The sequence below is a fragment of the Eschrichtius robustus genome, chromosome 14 (assembly GCF_028021215.1).
Source record: "Eschrichtius robustus isolate mEscRob2 chromosome 14, mEscRob2.pri, whole genome shotgun sequence".
Taxonomy (NCBI): domain Eukaryota; kingdom Metazoa; phylum Chordata; class Mammalia; order Artiodactyla; family Eschrichtiidae; genus Eschrichtius; species Eschrichtius robustus.
In genome coordinates, this window is record NC_090837.1 from 38,508,154 (window position 1) to 38,535,449 (window position 27,296).

At 35.6% G+C, this 27,296-nt stretch overlaps 1 protein-coding gene across 2 annotated transcripts in view; it reads right to left on the bottom strand.

Moving 5' to 3' along the window:
- ROCK1 (Rho associated coiled-coil containing protein kinase 1) overlaps window positions 1-27,296 on the bottom strand; it is a 151,210-nt gene that overhangs the window by 107,055 nt on the left and 16,859 nt on the right. For both annotated transcript variants that reach the window (XM_068562556.1, XM_068562555.1), the window contains exon 2: window positions 3,267-3,348. In XM_068562556.1, coding sequence (XP_068418657.1) covers window positions 3,267-3,348 — 82 coding nt within the window. The remainder of the gene's footprint in view (window positions 1-3,266; window positions 3,349-27,296) is intronic.

Sequence of the window (27,296 nt, forward strand, 5' to 3'; positions counted from 1 at the left end):
GGCTTTCTCTAGTTGCGGCGAGCAGGGGCTACTCTTGGTTGCGGTGCCCAGGCTTCTCATTGCAGTGGCTTCTCTTATTACGGAGCACGGGCTTCAGTAGTTGTGGCACACGAGCTTCAGCAGTTGTGGCTCACAGGCTCTATAGCGCAGGCTCAGTAGTTGTGGCGCACGGGCTTAGGTGCTCCGCGGCATGTGGGATCTTCCCAGACCAGGGTGCAAACCCATGTCCCCCGCATTGGCAGGCAGATTCTTAACCACTGCGCCGCCAGGGAAGTCCCTCTTTCCACTGTCTTGATAGTATCCTTTGAAGCACAAAAGTTTTTAATTTTGATGATGCCCAATTTATTTATTTTTCTTTTCCTGCTTGTACTTTAGGTTTATATCTAAGAAACACTGGTCTAATCCACGGTCATGAAGATTTACGCCTATGTTTTTTTCTAAGCGTTTTACAATTTTACATTCTGAATTAATTTTGTACGTGGTGTGAAACAGAAGTCCAACTTCATTCTTTTGCATATGGCTATCCAGTTGTCTGAGCAATGTTCGTTGAAAAGATTATTTTTTCCCCTTTCACTTGTTTTGCAACCATATTCTCCCAGTCAGTGGTTTACCTGTTCATTTTCTTAGCAGTATCACCTGAAGAGAAAAAGTTTTGAATTTTGATAAAATCTAATCTATCTTTAAAAAAAAAAAAATGGTTTGTGCCATTTGCGTCCCATCTAAGAAATTCTTGCCTAACCAAAATCACAAATATTTTCTATGTCTTATTCTAGAACTATTACTAGTTTTAGCTCTCACATTTAGGTCTATGATCCATTTTAAGTTGATTTTTGTATATACTGCAAAGTAAGGCTTGGGTACTGAATTACGTTCTCAACTTTGTTGAAAATCTACTGACTGCATATATATGGATCTATTTCTGTTCCACTTATCTGTATGTTTATTCTTTCATTTCATTATACTGCCTTGATCTTAAAATCCAATAGTGTTAGTCCTCCAACTTGGTTCTTACTTTCCAAAATTGTTTTGGCTATTCCAGACCCTTCACACTGCCTTATGAATTTTAGAATGAATGGTTACTTCATACAAAAAAGCCTGCTTAGGTTCTGAGAAGACATGGACTCCATGGATAAATTAATTTGGGGATTCCTGACATTTTAATACTGAATTATCTAATCCATCAACATTGAATATCTGGTTTTTTTTTTAAAGGTCTTCTTTCATTTCTCTCAGTATATTAAATCGTTTTCAGTATACAGGGCTTACACACATTTTGTCAAATTTATCCCTAAATTTTTCATGCTTTTGCTTCTACTGTAAGTGGTGCTATATTTGCTATAATGTCAATTTAAAATTGCTTACTGCTAATATATAGAAATAAACTGTTTTTTGTATGTTAATCTTCTAGCTTGCAACCTCACTGATAAGTTCTTGAGGCTTTTTCTGTAGAATCTTGAGGATTTTCTATACAGAAAAATACAGTGTCTGAATAACTTTAAATTGTTCCTTTTTAATCTATATGATTTTTCTTTATTTTACACCTTAATGCACTGTCTAAAACTTCCAGGACAACACTGAATGAAGTAGTGGGAGAAGACATAGTTGCCTTTTCCCAATCTTAGGGGAAAAGCATTTAGTCATACACAATTAAATACAATCTGAACTACAGGTTTTTTGTGGATTCTCTTTATCAGGGTGTGAAAAGTTTCCTCCAGTTCCTAGTTTGCTGAGAGACATTTGTAAACCAAGAATGGATACTGATTTTTTTTCAAATGCTTTTTCTGCATCTACTAAGATGATATTATGGATTTTCTTTTTTAATATGTTAATATGCTAGATTACACTAATTGACTTTTGAACCTTAAACTAACTTTGCAATCCTGGTATAAACCCTACTTGGTCAAAATTTTTACCTAATGCTAGATATGATTTGCCAGAACTTTTAATATTATTCTCTGTACTTTTCTTCAATCTGAAAACTAGACTAAACTACACAGGTTTATCCATTTAAAATAGTTTTCTTTAGCTTTATACTTTCATTTCATTTTACTTATTTCTACTGTGGCTACTGATGTTTCTATTTACAAAATACAATGTAAAGGCAAACTTAGTATTATGAAAGCAGCAATGTTGCATAGCAAAAACAGTAACAGATTTTTAAAAGCATGTGTTCCAATTCTTGCTACCCTACTTCACAAAATTACACACCCCCACTTTGTACTAACAAGCATTCATCCTTTTGCCTCCCATCAAATAAGAAGGGGTCAAGTTTCTCCATCTTTTTAGTTCTTCTGCTGTATTGTTAAGTAGGAAGGTGAAGCAAATTAAACAGCAACAAAATTTTCCTGCAATTTCAATAAGATGTGAGAAATTAAGAAAAAATTTTTAAAAGTTTGCAATTCAGAATCTGGCACTATATTCCAAAATAAAATTAAGGCTGAAAAAATAATTTTATAAAGGAGAGAAAAACAGAAACCAAAAAAATTGATAAGTAAAATTCTGAGCCAAGATTTCAAAGTGTAGAAATGATAAAAGAAATTAAATCTAAAGTTAAAAAGATTTGACTATTTAGAAAAATAGAACTTTTCTAACAAAACATATGTAACCAAAATTGAAAGATAACACTAAAATCAACCCAACCTAAATGTATCGATATGTATGGTTTAGGAACAGATAAAAAAAATGAAGTGGGGAGGATTTTATAAACCAAAATCTTATTAACAATTATTTAAGATAAAAAGATTGAAACTATCTTAATAAGTTCTCTAATCAAATTTTAAATGATAAATATCTAACATCAAAATCCAAAAAAGAGTTTTTATAAAAGAACATCTGTAAAACTTAAATATAAGCCGGCGTTCACGGAGAAAATTCTCATATCTCAGTGGTAGGAGGGCTTTTCATATGTAATTGATTCTCACCTGCAGGTATTAAAACATAATAGCTAATTCATTTATAAAAGAAAAACAGAGGATAAATATAATATTATTGAAATTCAATGTGCATGTATGTATATGCTTATTTTAACATATTTATTTTAGTCATTTACTTTTTATTCCCTTGTCTGCAAAATATTTTAGATTCTCCTGATAAGCTCCCAAACTGACAAAGTTTCTTTCCCATTTCCTACTCATTTGATGTAGGTACTATTGATGAAATAACCAGAGTAGATAGAAAGAAAAAAAGGGGGGGGGGTGGCTTGAATTATCTAAGTCAATATTTCATTATATATAGTCTGCCATTAACCTCCACAAAAAATTACTTACATCTGCTTAAAAAGTTGTCAATATTTTTGTTTTTTCTTAAGGCAGGAAAATCCAAATCATATACCAAAGCATCCAATCCATCCTAAACAAATAAACAAACAAACAAAGTTAGTTTTTTGGTTCACACTATGAACACTTTCCTTTTTTATGAGTAAAGAATAAAATATATGCTTTAACATTTAATTTGCCTTACTCTCATACATCTCGCATTCATTTAACACCTTCTACAAGGTTACATGAGTACTGGGAGAAGAGAAAATTTGTTTTTATTGCATACAGAGTTTTCACCTTCAAACTCTCCCAGGCAGAGGAGCAGCAAAATCACCGCAAATTGGCTACAAGTGACCTCAACTCATGCCCTTTTCCCCCATATAAGGGAAGGAAATTTTACTTTTCACTTTCCCTTAACTACTGCATTTATTTATTTCACAGACACTCATAAAAAACAAATGGCCTATATTTTTGACTACAAATATTTTATAAGGTAGTATCAAATATTAGTTCCTAAAATGTGAAGTTTAGTATAAAATAAATTCTGCACTTGGATACATTTTTATGGTATGTTTTTTATAAATATATTGGGTTTTCATAACAGTTCTATTTCTTTCTTTGAAGCACTTTCTAAAGCAACTATTAGTAAAGGACAAATATGGGCTTTTACTTTTACAGGGATATTTAAATATTATCTAAGCAAGTGCAGGGCTATGTGAAGGTGTACCAATCAGTGTTGAAATGGGAATGCATCTATTCAGATTATACCTTGTCATGTGGTAGGAGCAGAGGAAACATTCAGATAATCCCAAGTAATCTTCATTTTATTCAACTGGGGAAATTTAGTTTGCTACAATAGAGCCCAAGAATAAAAACAGAAGCAGCAAAGGAAAACACACCTTCTGGAGACCATGTACAGTCATGTTCATAAGAGGTTGAAGGAGAAATCAAAGCCAGGGGATATATACTTTGTATTAAGCCAAAGGTGTGAGTAACTCAGCTATTTTAGAATACTTAAAATATTTCCCTAGGAAACCAAAAAGCCCAGTCAAATCTTAATAGGTTTTAAAATATATCATTGCTTAGGCTGGAAACTGACCATGGAGAAGACAACTAGTAATACCAATGTTGTTGACTGCTTGAAGAGATCAATCCACCCCATCACTGGCTTTTCAGAATTCAGAGGTTTGTACAGATCTGAAGAAAAAGTTCCTCCACTAGAGAAAGTTCATCTATCCTTGAGATACATTTCTTAGAGTCTTATAAACCATTTGAATATTTCTGTTAATTATTTTTACAATAAAGAGACAAGAACCTTTACTTGGTCTATTCTAAACTGAAAACCAATTAATAAATATATGAACTCACTATTTTCTAGGAAAAGGTAAATTAAATATATATATACACACCCATTTGACTAGGTTTTAAGTTCTTTGAGGCAGAAACCACAGTTAAATCTCATTTTCTCCCACAGCACCTAGCAAAATGTCCTGAACAAGTGTGCATAAAATGTACATTAAACCAATGATTTTTATGCTCCACAGCAAAGGCATTATATTTATTATTCAAGAAATAATACTTTCTTAGATTAGATACTAAGTTTCACTGCATCGTGTCACTCCAAAAAATTATACAGATTATAGAGTAGTACAAATAATTTTAGCTACACAATTTTAGGCCGAATCTTGATAAAGTCATCTGGGAAATGCAAGTAGGCATAATGCAATAAAATCAACATATTATTATATCTTATAATAACTATTATTTTAAGAGCTCTTAGTACATATCTACTTCCAAAGACATTTCCCAGTTTTAAAAGGTTCAGGACACCTAAATTTGTAACAGCTTATATTGTTTTCTAGTATCAAATAAAACATTAAAAAGTGAGGGAAATGTGTATTAAATTTTACTTACAACACGCTCTCTTCAGTAAATATACTGAAAACAACTGCCTCCAATTTTATTCCAAATAAGTTTTTAAATTACTAAATGTTAGACAGAAAAGAACCTCAAAAAATAACGTGTTTAACCACCTCATTTCACAGCTAAGGCAAATAACAATCAGAAATATTAACTGACTTGTCCAATGCCACACAGCTAGTTAGTAAGCTGTGTTATAATCAAAATATGAACTCTTAGTCTAGCAGCTACAGAAATAACATGACCATGATAAAAACATGATTTAAAAATCCTGAATCTCTTTAAAATGAAGTTAAGAATTGAGAATAAACATGTATATTTAAATCCAAGATGTACTGTTCAAAAATTAATAGAAAATCACAAGTCATTCTTCTAATTAAAACTAGAAAGTACACTGGTTAGGACTCAAACCTAGTGTTCTGGCTGAAAATACTACATTTTCCCTAATACACCACTATTACCTCTTTTGCATGACCTTCCCTAAACTACCTATTAAATCTAACAGTTCTCCTTGTATTAGAGTTATTTTTAGCTTTAATCTTCACAGCTAATTTCAGATGCTGTGAGTAAGCTAAGCCCCAGAACTGAGCAACACGTTTTACTCACAGCATGGCAGGCACTGTTGGCTCTCCTACCCCAACAATTATTTCCCCCTTCTACTTTCCTCATTCAACTTTGATTTCGTTCGGGCTACCCACCCTCCTCCATGAGACTACGAGCATCCAAGAAGGGAGAAACCTTCCCCAACTCCAGGAGGTCACTTCTGATTAGTCTAATCTAAGCTAAACATGGAGGCCTATTACTCTTGCCAGTGTTCAGCTTAAGTACAGGAACATGGTAATAATCTGACACATGTAACATGAGGGAAAAACCTACAGAAAGGTTTCTGGGGAAAGTTTCTTCTCTCTTGAAAGAGATACACATCAGACATAGTCTCTCCTTTCATGAGAAACTGTTATATCTGTATGTGACACCTTAAACAACAGTAGCCACCTTGGGGCCTCAAGGGAGGTTGGCAGGAGAAAAAGCCAAACACAATGAGGACAACAGAGACAAAAGATGGAAGGAACCTGGGTCTCTGATGATGTTTGTTGAACCACTGAATTAATCTACTCTGGAACCTATTCTTCCCATGCTTTCTCGAGATAATACTTTTTCCTTATGGCTTAATTCAGTTTACATTGGATCTTCTATTTCTTGTGACTAAAAGCATCCTGAAATACACAGTAAGAGTTCATTAAATGCCAGTGAATCGATGTAGGAGCTATAGGACTTACTGCACTGAGAGGATCATCCATTCAAATAGTGAGACCAGGGGCAAGACGGGGCTGACAAAAAGTGTCACTCTTTGGTAAATGTTGTTTGTATAACTGCACAGCACTATGGGAGAAGAATGATTTTTGATTCATATTAATAATTAAGTGAATTCCAGATGGGTCAAAAGAACTCAACCATGAAAAAATAAAGCATTTTAAAGAAAAAAAAATAAACATAGTATATTTACATATTACTGTTGGAAGGACAAGTCACATAACCTTCCCGAGTCTCAGTTTTCTCTTTTGTAAAATGGGGATAACTAACTACAATTCAGAAAGGATTTGTGAGAGTTAAATGAGTGAAGTGTATGAAGTGTTTGACCATTAAACAGTCCCACATCCCACTCTTTCCTTTATTTCTCTAGCTGACATTTGAAAGTTCTACAAGTTTGTCTCACTACTGATAGAAATGACACAAACAGAAAACAGGTATTTTAATCATGTGGTCATAAAACCTTAAGAGTAAATCTCAGGTCACAATGTTAAACTGTTCCCAATGTAGTAATCCCACATATAACTAAAATTTTTTTGTTTTTTACATAAGGCATCTGACTTTTGCTTGACCAAGAATTCAATCATGCATTTGTTAATGGAAAACTAGCTGCCTCCGCTAATTGTGTATGGTCACTAGGTGCCTGGACCTATCACCATACACTTTAATTTTACAGACGTAGGAGATGGTATATGGCTTTTCAGTATCACTCATAAGCAAAAATTATATGTCTTTTATCAGAGAAATAAAATGGGGAAGAAGGTATTCTTCTAGCATAATCTAAGGCATATACCAACAGAGGCTAAGGGAAGTCAGAACACTGGGGTTGGGGAGAGGGATGCAGGCTTCCACTTTTAATGAAGTAGAGAAAGCTACACAAGGTAAGAAATGTCCATATCCAACCACAAAGTGGGCCAAGGAATCCTGACTTCTATTCAACACTCTGAAGTTCTCTAAAATAATGGAGAATAAGACTTCCCACTTCCTAAAGTCCATATTCTAGTATGAGAATTCAGGACCTTAATAGAAATTAACATTCTTCCGAGTGCAAAAACAATTCACAAGGAATGGGAGCCAAAGCATGTAGTCCCACTGCTCCTTCACTCAATTTTAAGATTTATGCAGGAAGGAAAGCTACCCTCTACTTTCACATGTCCATCACATAGCTTAATCATCAGTATAAGAATTACAGAGGAGAAAACATGTAGGAGAGGAGTCAATCAATGTCAAAGAGTTACAATAATTAAATTCTTTGCTACTTATATTTGAAAAATGATAGTGGGCCAGTTATAGCAGTGTATTTTGAAAGAAGCTAGTCACACTAGAGAAGTATTTTCACATAAACACACAAAGGCAGGCATAATTAACGACAAGTATAACATTTTACAAGAATCTCTAAAGAATGGACATTTCACATTTCTTAAGAAGTGCTGGTATTAGGAGGGGGAAAAGCACCAGTTGTGTTATCTCACAACAGAGTTTAAGCAAAGGAGAAACAGAAGAAAATTATTCAACTGAACACTGCTGCAAACTTTAGTCTCTGGATAGTTTTAAATTACAAAAGTAAGATTCCTGTGTAAAATATCATTTAGGATTAGATCCATTAGTAATAATACATTTGTTATAAGGTATGAGAATATAATGGCACTAGGAAAGGAAAATATATTATGTATAAAAAGCATCAATTTGTTTTTTGAATTTGTAAAATTTCAAAATCAAAATTGTTACTTTTCTAAATAAGAAATATTTTTTGAGAAACTGCAAAAAAAAAAAAAAAAATCCATTAAAACTATGGCAGTAAAACCAGGGCTTCTGGGACTTCCCTGGTGGTCCAGCAGTTAAAAATCCGCCTTCCAATGCAGGGGATACATGTTCGATCCCTGGTCAGGGAACTAAGATCCCACACGCCGTGGGGTAACTAAGCCCGTGCAACATAACTAGAGAAGCCCACGCACTGCAACGAAAAGACCCCTCCCCACCGCATGCCACAACTAAGACCCGATGCAGCCAAATAAATAAATAAACATTAGGGGGAAAAAAAAAAAAAACAGGGCTTCTGAAAACCAAACTGCTTCTAAAATAGGCTGACTTTTTTTTTTTTTTTTTGACTGCTGTCAAATGTTTGATGACAGAGGATGTACCATTTGAAGAAAATATTTTGGGTCCATGTTAATCTCTTTGTTAGGTAAAGAGATAAGAAGTTTCTCAAAATTAAATCACTGATATGAAAGTGGAAACAGAATTTCCTCAGGGAATTTTAACAACTTCTGATATGAAATACGATTAAAATCTGTTTAACCAATGTGACATTACTGCATACATGCCAATATTCCCTAGGACAATTATAGTACAAAAAATTAAGTATTCCAAATACTTAGTAAGACATACAGTGGCTCTTCCCAATCAATCTCAAACTATACCTTTCCAGCCTCATTTTCTGTACATACATATATCTAGGCTTGAGCCACAGTGTGCTACCAGTCACCTCCCAAACGGCCCACGCTCACTCTATCCCACTGTCTTTGCACCTGCTCTTTTCTCCAGCTGGGATGTGAATATTTCTTATGTTTATATTTCTTATGTTTAGACTGCCTCAAATGTTTGTGCTGCCTTCCCCAACACTCTAAGAAAACGTTAAAAAATAAAACACCTATGTGCTTCCTATTTAGGAATTACCGTACTTGTTATATCGTAATTATTTATTTATAAGTCAGCCTCCTCCTCTGTAGGAAAACAGAAATAGTAATAGTAATAATAATGAAGATAATAATAGTAATAGTAAAATACTTCCTGTCTCTGCAAGTTCACTGGTTAGTAGGTAGAAAAAGTAAATAATAATAATAAATAATATAATATAATAATAATAAATAATACAGGATCCTCAGTGTTACAAAGTAGTCCCTTCTGCCCACTTTTTGATTGGATTGCTTGTTTTCTTGATATTAAGCTGTATGAGCTGTTTGCATATTTTGGAAATTAATCTATTTTCTTCCAATCCGTAGGTTGTCTTTCCGTTTTTTTTATGTTTTCCTTTGCTGTGCAAAAGCTTTTAAGTTTAATTAGGTTCCATTTGTTTGAGCTGATCTTTAAAGAAGAGAATTGAGAGGTACAAGGGAACGTTTAGGGTGATGGAAGTGTTCTGTATCTTGACTGTGGTAGTGGTGGTGAACTAACTCTAGAAGGAACTTAAGAGCAAAGCAAAATGCCACCGTGAGGTCCACTAGAATGAAAAATGCAAAAGGAGGCAAATAATTTGTGATTAAAATGTCACTGATGATAGTTGCACAACAATATAATGCCACTTAACTGTACACTCAGAAGTAATTAAAATAAGTTTCACGTTATATATATTTTGCCACAACTTTTTAAAAAAGTCACTATTGGACATCAGCAAAATGGCGGACTAGGAAACTCCAAACTCTCATTCCCCTAAAGAAATGTGAAAAAAACCCCAGAAGCTCTCTGAACCAACTTTGTAAGAGCTCAGGAAAACAAAGGTTAAGAGCAACCAAGCAAAGATCCAATCAAGTAAAAGCCATATTCAAATGGTAGGAAAGTTTTGTGACATGTTTAATCACTGTTACCCCACTCTCTCCCGGAGTGGGGGAGGTCTTGGTCTTGAGTAGGTAACAGATTGGTTCCCACTTCCCCCACCTTGAACCTGAGGGAGCAGAGTAAGACCGTATTTGTAAACTATTATGTATGTCTGTTTTAACCCATCCGGGGGATGCCTGAAGGACCAAGGCAAGGACCTTTCTGTTTTGTGTAACTAAGAATACAGGTAGACAAAGTGGTGGGGGCACAGCTCATAAAAGCTACGAGACAACTATAAACCCCACAGACTCCTGAGGCAAGAGATTATGGTAGAGACATACAATAGACCATCTAGGCCCAGAGAAGCTGGAGTGAGACTCTTTGGGAAATTCTTTTTTTAAAGGTCAGTATCAACCTTAAATAGAATGCTTCTCAGAGTGGAAGGGGCATAAACCAGCTTATAATGGGTAGAAAAGTTAATGGAAAAGGAACAAATGAAATAATGGCCAAAAGAAATGAGAAAGATTAGAAGCTTGCATGATTTAAAACCTAAATTTGATGAAATACTTTTAGGTAGAAGAGACATATTTTTATAGAATAAAAATGATTAAGTGAGGTTCCAAAAAAAATATAAGGGAGGACAGAATTAAGATACAAAGTTGAGACATCAACCTTATAAAAAAGAAAAATACTTCTATATAAACAGTATCCTGTCAAAAAGGCACGGAGTCATATTCCAACCTAGAACACTTAATAGTCACCGTGATCTTAAGCAAATTATCTAACCCTTCACAGCCTCATGTTCTCATCTGTAAAATAAGGATAACAACAATAACTACCACATAGGTCTGCTGTATTGTAAGAAACTGATATATCCTAAGAAGTCACAGAAATATATTCATGGATAATTTCAAAGAGGATCTGCCTCCTTATCACTTTAACAGTTTATAGGTATGGGTGAACACAAGCTAGACTTTGTGTTGGCATGAATAACTGAAAGAGTTCAGGTGGTTCGATTTTGTTTTGGGGGAGAGAGTTTATTTTTCAAATTTTTCCTTCAAGTGTCTGATTCGTTTCTTTGGGGAAAAATAAAACATGTCATATGTTTAGTTAGCAGTAATATAAAAACATTTTTCAAAAAAAACAGCTCATCAAATTTGTAAATGAAAGTGAGAAAAACAAGCTGATTTCCAGCCAACTATACTTGACTAATAAAAAATGAAATGCTCTTTCCCCTCCCAGTCTGAAGCCTTTTATTGAGTCGTAGAAATGGCTTGGGGAATCTTCATTTTTCAGAGTCCTTGTTACCATTAGGTTGGCACTCGTCAAAGAGCCAAATCTATTGGTTATTTTAATAAACACCAGTGTGTGATCTTGACTACTTAATAAAGAGGAAAGGGATGCAAAGCAATGTTTCCTTTCAAAGGCAGCAAAATGAGTCACTTGCCATGTGTGCTTCACATCACCCTAATCAGTACATATAGTTACAATGTGGTATAGTTTTTTAGAATGATTGTATTTTGCTGTTGAATTAAAAAATAAAATAATATTGTTTAAAAGAAAAATAAACAGCTCGCTGTAATCTTTTTAAAGTTCCTATACAAATTTTCATAAAACTAGACCTTGATCATGGTGGGAAAAAAAGAATGAACAGAGACTCAGAGACCTGGGTAATCATAACAAAAGATTTCATATCACTGGAGGCCCAGAAGGAGGAAAGAAAGATAATGGGACTAAAAAGGACTGAAATAAATGAAGGCTAAAAATTCCCTACATTTGGCAAAAGACATAAACCTCTAGATTGAAGAACCTAACAGGACATATCTAAAGAAATCCAAACCAACAACAACAAAAACCTGTCAAAGTAGAATTCTATATCCAAAAAAAAAGCAAACAAGATAATCTCAGATGACAAAAAACTAAGTGATTTGTGACCAGCAGACCTATCCTAAAACAATGTAGCTGACATACAATATTAAAGGAAATTCTTCAAATAGGAAATGATAAAAGAAAGAATCTTGGGATAACAGGAAGAATGAATGAAAAAGTAAAAATACAGGAAAATACAACACACTTTCATTCTCTTGAAAGTTGAAGCAAAAAATTTTAATATGACCTGACTGTTTCTCATTGTTTCTCATATAAAAAGACATTAAAGATGAATATATTATATACTAGGAGGGTAAAGGAACATAAAGAAGATAAGATTTCTACCCTTCACCAGAACTAATAAAATGTCAACACCAATCAAATGTGGTAAGATATGTATGTCTAACTGAATACCTAGAGTAACCAAATAAAAAAGCTATACAAAGAAATACACACAAAAGCATTATAGGTAAAGAAGCATGTTTCCCCAATTTGGTTGGAAGAATATGATGAACCTTCATTGTTAAATTCTAATTCTGGAACATAAGATTACATCGTTAAGTTGCCCAGGATAAAATCAGTGGCATCTACCTGTGTACCAGCCCACCGTGATGCAGGTGCTTTGGTCTAAAGGGACTTTTTCAAAAGCTCTGTGAGTCAAAGAAAGATTGTAGAGGCGCATGCCTACCAAAGCTCTCAGACATATGATTGGAAAGGAATTCTTTCCTTTGAAGCCTCTCCAGCTTGTGTGATAGTAACCTCATTACGTGAAGACCCCTGAGCCAAGAATGAGTCAAGCCTGAAGAGGCTTCCATCTTCTACCACAGTGATGGCTGGCCCCCGTTCACATTCCAACGCTCACTCACACACACACACACACACACACACACACACACACATACACACACACACACACACACACAGAGGCAATGACAATAGTCATTAGCTGCTCTACGTAGGGATACTGGACTAGAATGGAAAGAGGTCTTAGTTGTAAAATAAGGGCTTGGACTTCCAGTATAAGATGAATAAGTCCTGGGGATGTAATGTACAGCACAGTGACTACAGTTAGCAATACTGTGTTGAATATTTGAAAGCTGCTAAGAGAGTATATCTTAAAAGTTCTCTTCATATATAATTTACTATATGAACAAGCTAAAGAAGAAAAATCACATGATATTAACAGATGCATAAAAAGTATTTGACAAAATCCAACTCCTATTCATGAGAAAAATTCTCAGAAAACTAGGAATAGAGGTGAACTTCCTCAACTTATAAAGAACATCTACAAAAAAACCTGAAACTAACATCATGCTTAATGGCAAAAATCTATGATAGCCCTCATATCAAAAATCAAGAACAAGACAAGGATGTCCTTTCTCACACTCTTAATTTAACATAGCATGGGAACTCACAGCCAGCTCAATAAAGTAAGGGAAATAAAAGGCATACATATCAGAAAAGAAGAAATAAAATTGTCCATATTTACAGATGGTATGATTGTCTATGAGGAAAATAACAAGGAAGCTACAGCACAAAAATAAACAAAAAACACCTAGAACTAATAAGTGAGTTCCACAAGGTCATAAGACATAAGATCAACATTCAAAAACAACTGTATTTCTGTATATTAGCAATGAACATGAAGAAACCAAAATTAAAAACGCAATGCCATTTACATTTACTCAGATAAAAAAGGAATATTTAGGAATAAATCTAACAAAGCAAGTATAGAATTTATGCTGAAAACTACAAAATACTGATGAAAGAAATTTTAAAGAGATCTAAATAAATGGAGAGACGTATGGCGTTCATGGATTGGAAGACTCAACATAGTAAAGACATCAATTCTGCCAATACTGACGTATAGGTTTAACGCAATTCCTATCAAATCCCAGCAAGAGTTTTTGTACATGTTGTAGATATAGGCAAGATTGTTCTAAAATTTATATGGAAAAGCTAAGGAACTAGAAAAGCTAAAACAATTTTGAGAAAGAATAATGTGCAGGAATAAGTGTACCCAAGTTTAAGACTTACACAGCTACAGTAATCAAGACAGTGTGCGCTACTCATGGAAGGACACACACACAGTACTCCCTTGGCATCTCTGGGGGATTGGTTCTAGGACCCCTGCAAATACCTAAATCCAAAGATGCTCAAGTTCGTTAAATAAAATGGCACAGTGGAATTCCCTGGTAGTCCAGTGGTTAAGACTTGGTGCTTTCACTGCTGGAGCCGGGTTCGATCCAGTCAGGAAACTAAGATCCTGCAAGCTGCACGGTGCAGCAAAAAAAAAAAAAAAAGGCGCAGCTTTTGTATATATCATCCACACATCCTTCCATATACTTTAAATCATCTCTAGATTACTTATAATACCTAATACAATGTAAATGTTATGTAAATAACTGCTGACTACAGGCAAATACAAGTTTTGCTTTTTGAAACTTTCTGGATTTTTTTTCCCCTAATGTTTTCAGTCTGCGGTTGGTTGAATCTGTGGGTGTGGAACTTGTGGATACAGCAGGCCAACTGTATAGATCAATGGAACAGAATAGAAAACCAAGAAACAGACCCACACAAGTATAGCCAAATGATTTTTGACAAGGTACAAAAGCAATTCAATGGAGGAAGGTAGTCTTATCAATAAACGGTTTTGGAGAATTGGATATCCATTTTAAAAATGAACCTCAATCTAAACTTCACACCTCACACAAAAATTAACTCAAATTGGATCACTCATTTAAATGTTAAAGTGTTTAGGAAAACAGGGTAAAATGTTTGAGAACTACAACTTAGTGAAAGCTTCTGAAACGTGACACAAAAAGTATTTTAAAAATCTAAAAAAATGTTAATAAATTGGACTTTGTCAAAAATAACTTTTGCTCTGCAAAAGATCCAGGTAAAAGGATGAAAAGACAAGCCAAATACTGGGGAAAATCTTTTGCAAACCATATATATTAGAATAATTGAATAACTCTCAAAACTCAACAATAAAAAACAATCTGAGCAACTGAAAAAGGACTAATCTCCAAAATCTACAAGCAGCTCATGCAGCTCGATATCAAAAAGACAAACAACCCAATCCAAAAATGGGCAGAAGACCTAAATAGACATTTCTACAAAGAAGATATACAAATTGCCAACAAACACATGAAAGGATGCTCAGCATCACTCATAACAAATCATTAGAGAAATGCAAATCAAAACTACAATAAAGTATCACCTTACACCAGTCAGAATGGCCATCATCAAAAAATCTACAAACAATAAATGCTGGAGAGGGTGTGGAGAAAAGGGAACCCTCTTGCACTGCTGGTGGGAATGTAAATTGATACAGCCACTATGGAGAACAGTATGGAGGTTCCTTAAAAAACTAAAAATAGAACTACCATGCGACCCAGCAATCCCACTACTGGGCATATACACTGAGAAAACCATAATTCAAAACGAGTCATGTACCACAATGTTCACTGCAGCTCTATTTACAATAGCCAGGACACGGAAGCAACGTAAGTGTCCATCAACAGATGAACGGAAAAAGAAGATGGGGCACATATATACAATGGAATATTACTCAGCCATAAAAGGAAACGAAACTGAGTTATTTGTAGTGAGGTGGATGGACCTAGAGTCTGTCATACAGAGTGAAGTAAATTAGAAAGAGAAAAACAAATACCGTATGGTAACACATATACATGGAATCTAAAAAAAAAAAAAAAAATGGTTCTGATGAACCTAGGGGCAGGACAGGAATAAAGACGCAGACGTAGAGAATGGACTTCAGGACACGGGGAGAGGGAAGGGTAAGCTGGGACAAAGTGAGAGAGTGGCATGGACGTATATACACTACCAAATGTAAAACAGATAGCTAGTGGGAAGCAGCCGCATAGCACAGGGAGATAAGCTCGGTGCTTTGTGACCACCTAGAGGGGTGGAATAGGGAGGGTGGGAGGGAAACGCAAGAGGGAGGAGATATGGGGATATATGTATATGTATAGCTGATTCACTTTGTTATAAAGCAGAAACTAACTCACCATTGTAAAGCAATTATACTCCAATAAAGATGTTAAAAACAAAACAAAATCTGATTAGAAAACGGGCGAAAGATATGGACAGACATTTCACCAAAGAGGATGTACTGACTGGCAAATAGGTGCATGAAAAGATACTAAATATCATTAGCCATTAAATAAATGTAAATTAAAGTCATTATGAAATATCACTATATACTCATTACAACTAATATGAAAAATAGTTACAATACCAATGCTGATAAGAATGCAGAGAAACTGTATCTCTCATACATTGCAGGGTGGTATATAAAATGGTAGAGCCACTCTGGAAAATAGTTTTACAGCCAGTATCATATGACCTAACATTTGCACTCATGGGCATTTATCCCAGAGAAATGAAAACAGTGTACTTGCAAAAACCTGCACACAAATGCTCATAGCAGCTTTATCTCTAATAGCCAAAAAATGGAAACAACAAAAATTATCTTCAGTAGGTAAATGGCTAAACAGACTGTGGTATATCCACACTATGGAATGATACCCTGCTATAAAAAGGAATGAACTACTGATTCCCGCAACAATGGGGATGGATCTCAGGGGCTTTATGAGGAGTGAAAAAAACAATCTCAAACGGTCGTATACTGTGTGATTTTTTTTCTAATAACATTCTTCAAATGATAAAATTATAGAGATGGAGAACAGATTAGTGGTTTCCAGGGGTTAGGGATATGAGGGGTGGGGGGATATGACTATATAGAAGTAACACAGGGAAATCTTTGTGGTGATGGAATAGTTCTGTATCTTGATTGTAGCAGTGGCTACAGCAATCTACGCATGTGAAAAAATGGCACAGAACTATACACACACATCAAACCAATTGCAATTTGCTGGTTTTGATACTGTCCCAAGGTTATGCATAATGTAACCATCGAGGGAAACTGGGTGAAGGGTGCACTAGACCTCTCTGCACTATATTTGTAACTTCCTGTAAATCTGTAATTATTTCAAAACAAAAAGTTAAAGACAAATGACAGATGCCAATAGCAAAATGACACATAGGTTGGAATTATCTAACAAAGACTTTTAAAACAGCTATTATTAAAATGCTCCCCAAAATAAGGGCAAACACTTGGAATTAATGGTTAGACAGTGTAAGCAATAAAAAAAGAACTAAATGGAAAATTCAGAAGGGAAAAATACAATGACCAAAATGAAAAACACACCCTCGATAAGCTCAATAGCAGCATAGAGATGACAAGAGAAAAGACTCAGTATGCAGGCATACCTTGGAGATGGTGTGGGTTTGATTCCAGACTACCATAATAAAGCAAATATTGCAATAAAGCCAGTCACACGAATTTTTTGGTTTCCCAGTGCATATAAAATTTATGTTTATGCTATACTGCAGTTTATTAACCATGCAATAACATTATATCTAAAAAACAATGCACACACCTTAATTTTAAAATACCCTATTGCTAAAAAACGCTAACCATCATTTGAGCCTTCAGTAGTCATGGTACTAACATCAAAGATTACTAATCACAGATCCCCATAATAAATATAGTAATGAAAAAGGTTGAAATATTGCAAGAATTACCAAAATGCAACATAAAGACACAACGTGAGCAAATGTTGTTGGAAAAATGGCACCACCAGACTTGATGAACACAGCGTTGTCACAAACCTGTAAAAAATGCAGTATCTGTGAAGTGCAATAAAGCAAAGCACAATAAAATGAGGTATGCCTGTACCTGAAGATACATCAGTAAAAATGATCTAATCAACAAAGGAAAAAAAAATGTTTTTAAATGAACAGAGCCCCAGGGACCTGTGGGAAAACAACAGAAAGGGGAACATTTGTGCTATTAAGAGTCCCAAAAGGACAGGAGAAAGAGTTTAGTGCAGTAAAAATATTTGAAGAAACAAAGGTTGAAAATTTCCCATATTTGCTTCCCATATTTGCTACTGATTCAAGCTCAGTGAACCCCAATAGGATAAACCCAAAGGAACCTACTTCCAGACACATCGTAATCAAACTGCTTAAAACTAAAAACAAAGAAAATACCTTGAGGACAACCAGAAAAAAATGACATTACTTACAGGGGGAGAATGAATTGGATAACTGAAGATTTCTCGCCAGAAACTATGTGAAACCTCTGAAAGAAGTGGAACACCATTTTTAAAGTATCAAAAGGAAAGAACTATCAATCCAAAATTCTATAGCCACTGAAAATATCCTTTAGGAATGAAAATGAAATAAAAACAGCCTGAGAGGAAGGAAAACTATGAAAATTCATAGCCAGCTGACCTGCTGTAAAAGGACTACTTAAAAAAAAAAAAAAAACCACCTCAAAAAGGAAGTTCTTCAGACAGAAGGAAAATGAGAGTGGAAGGAAACCTGGAACATGAGGTAAGAAAGAAGAGCAACCAAAATGATAAATTTACCTATTCTTCTCCTATTGAGTTATTTAAAATACATTTGACCAATGAAGACAAAAATTATAACATTTTCTAATGGGGTTTTCAATGTGTATAGCTGAAATACATAAGACAACTACAACATAAAGTGTAGGGTGAAGGGGCATTTATGGTGGTAAGGTTTCTACATTTCTTAAAAAGTGGTAGCATACTGTGAAAAATCAGGCATGTATACCGAAATCCCTAGAACAGCAGCCATTAAAAAAACTGCATAAAAAATATAATCAAAAACACAGGGACTTCCCTGGTGGCGCAGTGGTTAAGAATCTGCCTGCCAATGCAGGGGATATGGGTTTGAGCCCTGCTCCAGGAAGATCCCACATGCCACGGGGCAGTTGGGCTCGTGCGCCACAACTACTGAGCCTGTGCTCTAGAGCCCTCGAGCCACAACTACTGAAGCCTGCGTGCCTAGAGCCCGTGCTCCATAACAAGAGAAGCCACCACAATGAGAAGCCTATGCACAGCAATGAAGAGTGGCCCCCGCATGCCACAATTAGAGAAAGCCCGTGCGCAGCAACGAAGACCCAACGCAGCCAAAAATAAATAAATGAAAAATAAATTTATTAAAAAACCCCACACACAATAGATAAACTAAAATGGATACTAAAAAATGTATAAATAACCCAAAAGAAGGCAAGAAAGAGAAACAGGAACAAAAAACAAAGAAGTACAAAATAAATAATAAAATGGGAGACAAACCCAAACACGTTAATACTACATTAAATGGGAATACTCTTAACACACTGACTAAAAGACAGCTCATCAGAATGGATTTTTAAAAACAAATCCATTAGGGAATCCCTGGCGGTCCAGTGGTTAGGACTCTGCACTTTCACTGCCAGGGCCGGGTTCAATCTCTGGTCAGGGAACTAAGATCCCACAAGTCACACGGCACAGACACATTAAAAAAAAAAAAAAAAAAGTCATTTGCAATATGGAATCTGAAACTGTATCAATGAACTTTTTGCGCTCACTTTGTAATATTTAAATTAAATGGTGGACTTCCCTGGTGGCGCAGTGGTTAAGAGGCCTCTTGCCAATGCAGGGGACACGGGTTTGATCCCTGGCCCAGGAAGATCCCATATGCCATGGAGCAACTAAGCCCGTGCGCCACAACTACTGAGCCTGCGCCCTAGAGCCCAAGAGCCACAACTACTCAGCCCACATGCCACAACTACTGAAGCCCGCACGCCTAGAGCCCGTGCTCCACAACAAGCGAAGCCACCGCAATGAGAAGCCCGCGCACCACAATGAAGAGTGGCCCCCGCTCGCCGCAACTAGAGAAAGCCCACATGCAGCAATGAAGACCTAACACAGCCAAAAATAAATAAAGTAAATAAATTTTTAAAAAAATTTAATGGTCTATCTTGTACTTCGAGTAGATCTTTTACTCATCGATGATTTTATAATTGGTCATTTAGAAAATATTGGTCATTGAGAAAATATTGGCTCTTCCAAAAAATTATGAGCTCTTCCAAATGTTGATACATTTCATCACACAATATTCAAAAATCTCATTTATTAATGTCACCACCAACTACATGAGAAAAGGCTTTAGGCACTGGAAAGCTGTCAAGCTCAGGATGGCAAATACAAGTTTTCCAAAATTCTAATTTTCACATAAAAGCTCTAATTTTATCACTGGCCACAAATATTACCAGTTGTTTTTCAATCATCACATTTCAAATTTCAGACAGCACAGGTCCTTCCCAAGTGACACATACATACATAAGTGAAGCCACACACAGAAACATCCCTCTTATTCAAAGGCCATATTACTGACAGTAGCAAAAAAATGTTTAGTTCTGTCATAGGACTACTAATCCTTTCACCAAGTAAGTAATTTTTCTTTTTTAAAAATTCAGGTTTATTGAGGTATAATTTACATAAAGTATAATTCATCCTTTTTAGGTTTATAGTTCAATGAATTTTGACAAACAGCTGTATAACCACCACCACTACCACAGTCAAGATACAGAACACTTCCATCACCCTAAACGTTCCCTTGTACCTCTTTGCAGTCAATCCCCTAGCCCATCGCCAGCCCCTGATAAATGTTCAGTTCTGTTATAGGACAGTAATCCCTGCACCAAATACACAGATATTAATTTTTTTAACATTTTCCCAAAGTCATCCCATATCTTATTTCATACCAATTCAGTAAAATGTTACTACTGCCTACTGTTAAATTAATGTGCATGATGGTGTCATTCATCATCATGCATCATTTTATTCTACTTCAGATCACCATGCTTCATGGCTTAGATTGCCTACCAATACTCACTTTCCAGACGTGTCAAATCTGACAAAGATATGTTTTAGCAGAAAGCTATTTGAACCTTGCAATAAATACATTGCACAGTCAATCAAAGAACTGACTCCCATCCCTTACCCAGTCAAGTTCTAGACCACTGCTTCTGAAGTAAAATACTACAGAACTTACTTACTTTCCCCCTCCAACCTAGTCAATAAACACTTAGCAAGATCTTTTCCCTACTACTACATACCTCATCTTCCCCACTCCATTCTTTACCAATGCCCATACTTTTCAATTTAAATGTTTTTCACTTTGTGCAGTCTGTGTACAAAGCACTCTCCTAAGTGCTGTGGAGACACATCTCTTTGTGGCATGTTATCTACAACTTTGATGCTCTTTCCACTATACTACAGACGAAGGATCTTTGAAAGCCTGCCAGTTACTGATGATACGCTGTATGTCGGGCAATTCATTTATCTTTTCTAAGGTTTAATTTAATTTATAAAGAATAATATCTGCATCAGCCAGCCCATGGGATTGTTGTAAAGATTAAATAAAATAATGAATGTGCAAAGTCTTATAAAAATGAATATTATTGGCTTTTGGTTCCTCATCCAAAATTAAAAGATACTGGGGAGTGGGGGAACCCACCTATACCTTTATACATACCACTTGTAGTTTTAAAATATATTATCCCCCTAGAACAGATACAGCTTAGATTTAAATAAATTACCAATTACACCATATCTCTTAACCTCATGTCAGCTGTTCTTGGCTTTCATCACAGAAACAAACAAAAACATTTTCTAGTAATTCAACAACAAACAAATATTTATTGAAAACTTAAAATATGCCAGGCACTGGAACTAGTGACACATCAGTGAACCAGACAATCAGATACCTGCTCTCATGGAGCTTACATGTTGAGCATCAATATCTCAATATATAATAGCTCAGAAGCCCACGAGCTATTTAAGTAATTAAAATATGTTTTCATTTAGGAAAAAAATTTTAATCTCATAGGAACAGTAAATTTCCAATCTCTTTCGAATTTATTAAAAAAAATCTGTTTTTTAAATATACTATACTATTCTTTCATAGCCTAGTCACATTTAAACAATTTCTTCATAAGTACTAAGAAAATAGGAGGTCCTTTCCTTTTAGCTGGCAAAGGAACAAGGTACTGGGGAGATACAATGATGACTGAGGGTAACACTACTTGAATTCTTTATCAAATCTGATTTCCTGCCCCGCCTGAAATCAGATCAACCAAACAAACTAAAACAAAACCAGCTTTTTCAGAAAACGTTCATTCTTTTCATATAACCTGTTCTTTCTTAAAACATATTTTTAAAAAGAGAAAATACTTTCTTAAAAGGGAGGCAAGTTTTTTTCTATCCAATCCTACTACTTCCATCTATTTTGTTTTCCCAAATGAGGTATATGCAGGAGGCATAATGTCTAGCTAGTTGGCAACTATTCAGTCCTTCCCAAACCTGGCTATGCAATCACCTAGACTCTGTTAAGAATACAAATTTCAGCATACTACATCTTCCAACTCCAATTCTCGTACGGTAAGGCTGTGGTGAGGCCTGCCAGAATCTGTATTTGGTTCTGATATGGTTGATCCATGAACAGGCATTTGGAAATCTTTCACTAAGTTACCCAAAGACTTATCATTAAGGCAAAGCAGCATACAGGTATCCTTTCATTAAAGGACCAAATGTTATCCCAGCTGTGGTCTTAAGTTGGCGGTCTTTGGCAACTAGTTGACAATACTTATGCTAACTCTAATGTTAGATAACTTAACAATTTAGTAAAAAGGTCATTTACAAAAAAGATAAGGAAGAATAAACTATCATAACTTGGGTCCCTCTTGATGAGCAATCTCCATCTAATATAGGAGATACTTGCTGTTTGCGACTGCCCAGCAGGTCATTTCCCCCTATCTTGGAAACTGAACTCCAATTTCCATCCCTCCCTCATGCAACTCTAATACTCTGTCTTGGAATAAGACGACTCACTCCCAGTTCTGAGACTGGAGCACATGATGGAGGCCTACGCTTACCATCACACCATTCTTCTGACTACTGTGACTGGTTCAGATATGGGCGCATGATCTAGTGGGCCGGATCAGTTAGAAACTCTATTTAAAGGTTAGAAGAAAAGACTTTTTCTTCCACTATGCCTGAACAAGCACTCATGGAAGCTAATGGCAAGTACCTTACAACCACAAGGAGTTATGTATCTGAGAAAGGAGACAATACTAAAGAAGCAGATTTGGAAAGCCAGCTCCCAGTCACATCATTTGAGCCCTGAAAAAAGACATTCCTGAAGCTAGAATCTACCTGTCAAGTATTCAGAGGCAATAAACATTCTTTGTTGTTTAAGCTAATTTGAGTTGAGTTTTCAGTCCTTTACAATAAAGATTCCTAATTAATATAGGTAAAAAGGAGTAGAATCTCTATAGGCCCTTAGCTTTCAATTCACTAAATTGTCTACTCTGCCACTACTATAAGAAGAAAGGAAGGGGCAGGGACTGAGCATGAATGTTACAATTACAAAAATAAGCCCAATTGTTTTTATTTAGATTATAATTCATTTAATTATAATAAATATTTACTCTAAAACCACCTGAGAAAAGCTATATGAGGTTAATAACTTCATTCTCTTCTACTCAAAAAGATGACAGAAGCTATGGGGGACTGGGTTGAGACAGGTAATGCCAAAAGACCACCTAACAACCTAGAATGGCAGGATAAACTCCTACAGACAAAAAAGCCTTGGGGCCAGGGCAGAAGAGCACAGGGCATAAGGGCAAAAGGGACCTAGGGGCAGCCATTTATCATCAGCTTACACAACTGTTTTTGTGAGGTTTCAAACCATGCTTTACAGATGATCACATTTAATGCTTACCACCACGCTATGAAATAAATTATTATTAACTCCCTTTCACAAACTGAATAGGCTGTTGAAGAGAGTTTAAGCGATCTATACAAGGTCAAAAAAAAGAGGGAAGGGAGGAGTGGTATAAGGAACATCTATGTTATAGTCTGCCTTGCCCCACTGCTCTTCTTTTCCTGGGAACTGCCTCCCCATTCTCATAGTTCTCATGTGATCCTTATCACAAGAGATTAGTTGAGGGGTGAGCACCTGACCCAAGCTGAATCGATGCGTCTTTTGCTCCAGAGCTCTGGATTTGAGACTCCAAGATTTAAAGTCAGTGGTTGAAGCTGAAGCTGTTAGATATAAAGCTCCAGTGCTCTGGGCAACGGTATCTTCCACACAAGTGACTAAAACCAGTCTACAGTCCGAATGACAAAACAAAGCAAAAATAAGAATAAAGAGAGAATGGCTTGTTTCCATTTGAGGCCCAAGTTCCAGTTCTTATTGAAGTTCAACTGAATCTTTATACTTTTAATGAGATCAGGTTTCTCTGACTCTAGAAATTCTTTTTGCCTAGGAAAATTCAAGTTGAGTGCTATCATGTATAACTGACAGCATCCTAACTAATTCAGAGAGAAAGAACAGGGGAATGGGGGTGGGGTGGGGGGGGGGCAGATAATCATTCACAACAATCAAAAAGTATTCATTGAACAATAATGTCCAGAATTACTAAGCCCTCATTAGTAATTCTCATTAGAGAGGTAAGACTACCACTTAAGACAGACTCATACAACACAGTTCTGATCAAGTTCTAAACTATATGAGACAGATTACAAGTACTATAGAAGTTCAAAAGAGAAAACAACAGTGTAACACAGTTGTAACTTATGTTATACTATAAAGATGAGAAAATTGGCGAGGAGGACATAGAGGAGAACTCAAAGGGAGAGAAAGATAAGGCCTGGTGGGAAAGAGCAGGCATCATGCTGTAGAAAGTGAGGAAATCCACCTGGAACATACAGTCTGTTTTGGAGAATGGTAGGAATTAAGACTAAGTAAATAGGGAAGCTAAGACCACATGACCAAAAGCACTAAAGTTAAGAAAAAGAAAGATATAGTATGGACTATACAGGCAAACTGCTAGGGTGTCCCACTAAACCCAAGAATGTTGGGTCGAAAATTTCGACTTGAGTAGGGCAGAAATAAAAGAAAGCAAAGATCAGATTCAAGAAATATTTCAGATAAAGAATCCCATTCTACTCTTCTCCCAAGTTTCCAAGTACTAGTACTTCTAACTACAATGGAACCTTCATAAATCTGTAATATAAAGGTAGAGCAAGGAAAGGAGTAACTATTAACACCTGGATGAAACTACAGCACTTGCATATAAATTATTTCATTTAACCGTCATGATTAAACCTATGAAGTAAATATTATCATGATTCTCATTTTGCAGATTAAATATATTCAGGCTCAAAGAAGTTAGATAACTTGTCCAAGATCACTCAACTAAATAAAAAGTTGGCCTGTGGAGTGGGGAGGTGGATAATAATGCTCTTGGTCAACACAAAAGTCCTTTCTCCCAGAACAAATTATGAAGACATATAATGAAAACAATGATGATGATAATGATAGCTAACATTAACTAAAGGCTGAGAACTATGCAAAGCATGTTACATGCACTAGCATTATCACATTTAATATTCCTAACAGCCCTATGAGAGTCTATGATTAATCTTATTTGAGGATGATGTAAGCATCTGAGTCCTAAAAAAGTTAAGAATTTTGCCCAAACTCACAAGGCTACTAAGTGGCTGACCTGGTTGGGATTCAAAATCACACAGTCTGACTGCAAAGCCCATGTTCTCAACCACTATGCTATATTGCCTCCATGACTAGATATTACTAGAAATAAACAAAGGAAATACAATTAGGATGAGATGAGTAAACACTTTTAGAGTGGATGATAAAAATTAGAGAAACATTTTCTTTGTCCTACTGTTAAAGTATTAAAATTTTAAAAATCAACTAAAGGATAGAAGACATATCTAAAACAGAATTTCTTAATAAGGTTGGGAATTTAAATACACTCGTATCTAAAGACAGTTTGGAGATGGTTTCAACTAGTGAATTTTGTACTATACTCCTAATGAAAACCGAGGGTCAGAGAGTAGATATTAGCTGTCCAAGGCCATACAATTTTTCAGTTTACAATTTACAGTGTCAACTAGAGAGTACAATTCTGTACTTCAGATCCCACCCACCATCACCCACCAACCATTCAGTTTTTCTTTCATTATATCATACCCACATTCTTGGAAATCAAACAAATGTGTAATTCTGTTAGTGTTGTTAGAACTAAGATTTTTCCATGTAAACGCAAAAAATACAAAGTGATGATAAACAGAAACTAGAATTATCGGTATAAAGTATTTTTTCTTCTTTCCAAAAATAAAATTTCACAGCCCTAATTATTAAACAAGGATAAGAAGCAATTTCAACCAGTAGTAATGAGTACTAGCATCCAGTTCCCCATTAAACGGCTGATTTCCAAGCCTGGGGCAAGAAATGTATGTACAAGATGAGCCTGGGCATCTTATTACACCAAGAAACAAGGAAGTTCCCTCAAAGATTATTAAGATCATAGACAAATAAGATGGGAGTCAATGTAAAGAGGCTCCCATTAGTCAAAGACAGGACAAATTGAGCATAGCAAAGATGACAAAAATTGACTGAAACACATCAAATATATTTTTTAATGGTTTCCACAATGATGCCAAAAATAAAAAACAAAATAAAAGAGAGAAATAAATAAATAAGTATTGGGTATATCTTATCCGCTGAACTTTATGGACTAGATCAATGAGTTCTTTTGCATACCAGCCTTTTAGGCAAAGGGAGACCACAGTAGGAGACTGTAGGGAGGGAGGCCGATAACAGCAGGGGATATATTCCCCTTGTTCCCTTACTGCCAGATCAACATGCTTCTATCTCTACTTAAAACCTCAGTCCCTGCCAGAAAGCCCTCTCCATAGAGCTACCCTTCCAACTGCTCTCTTCCCTTGTCCTCCTAAAGGTGGTAGTAGCTCTTTCCCCACTGTTACTTGTCCCATGGTACTGCACTACCCCTACTGATTTCCTTAAATACTGTCTATACATTTGTAAATAGTCCCTTTCTTAAATTTCCCTTAAATACCCAATTTGTGCCATGTCTAGCACACTAAACCTCCAAAATACCTTACTCTGAAAAGTGGCAATTAAAGAGAAAGACTAAAAGAATCTAAAAAAAAGTTGAGACATGTGTATGTATAATTGATTCACTTTGTTGTACACCTGAAACTAACACAACATTGTAAATGAACTATACTACAATGAAAACTTAAAAAAAAAAAGAATCAAAAAAAATAAAAATAAAAAGAAAGACTGATGCATTCACCCTGTATTTTATGAACCCTATTTCACGGTAAGCAAACAGCCCTATAGATGATGAGTAAAAGTTCTTAAATTCTTATATTCTCTTAACAGAAGAATTACAGTTAATAAATGTGAAAGGAATGATATAATTAGAAAACCATTATTTTGCTTTCCCTGATGAATAACTGCTTCAGCTAAAAATTATAAATGGATGGAACCATTAGCTGAAAGGATACTAAAGGATTTTACAAAGCAAGTTATTCAGGCTGTCACCACCTGAACACACTGATCAACCTTAGCATCACTAAAAGCGTGGGTCAGCCAGATACTGTATGCCTCTTGATGTGATGCAAAAGA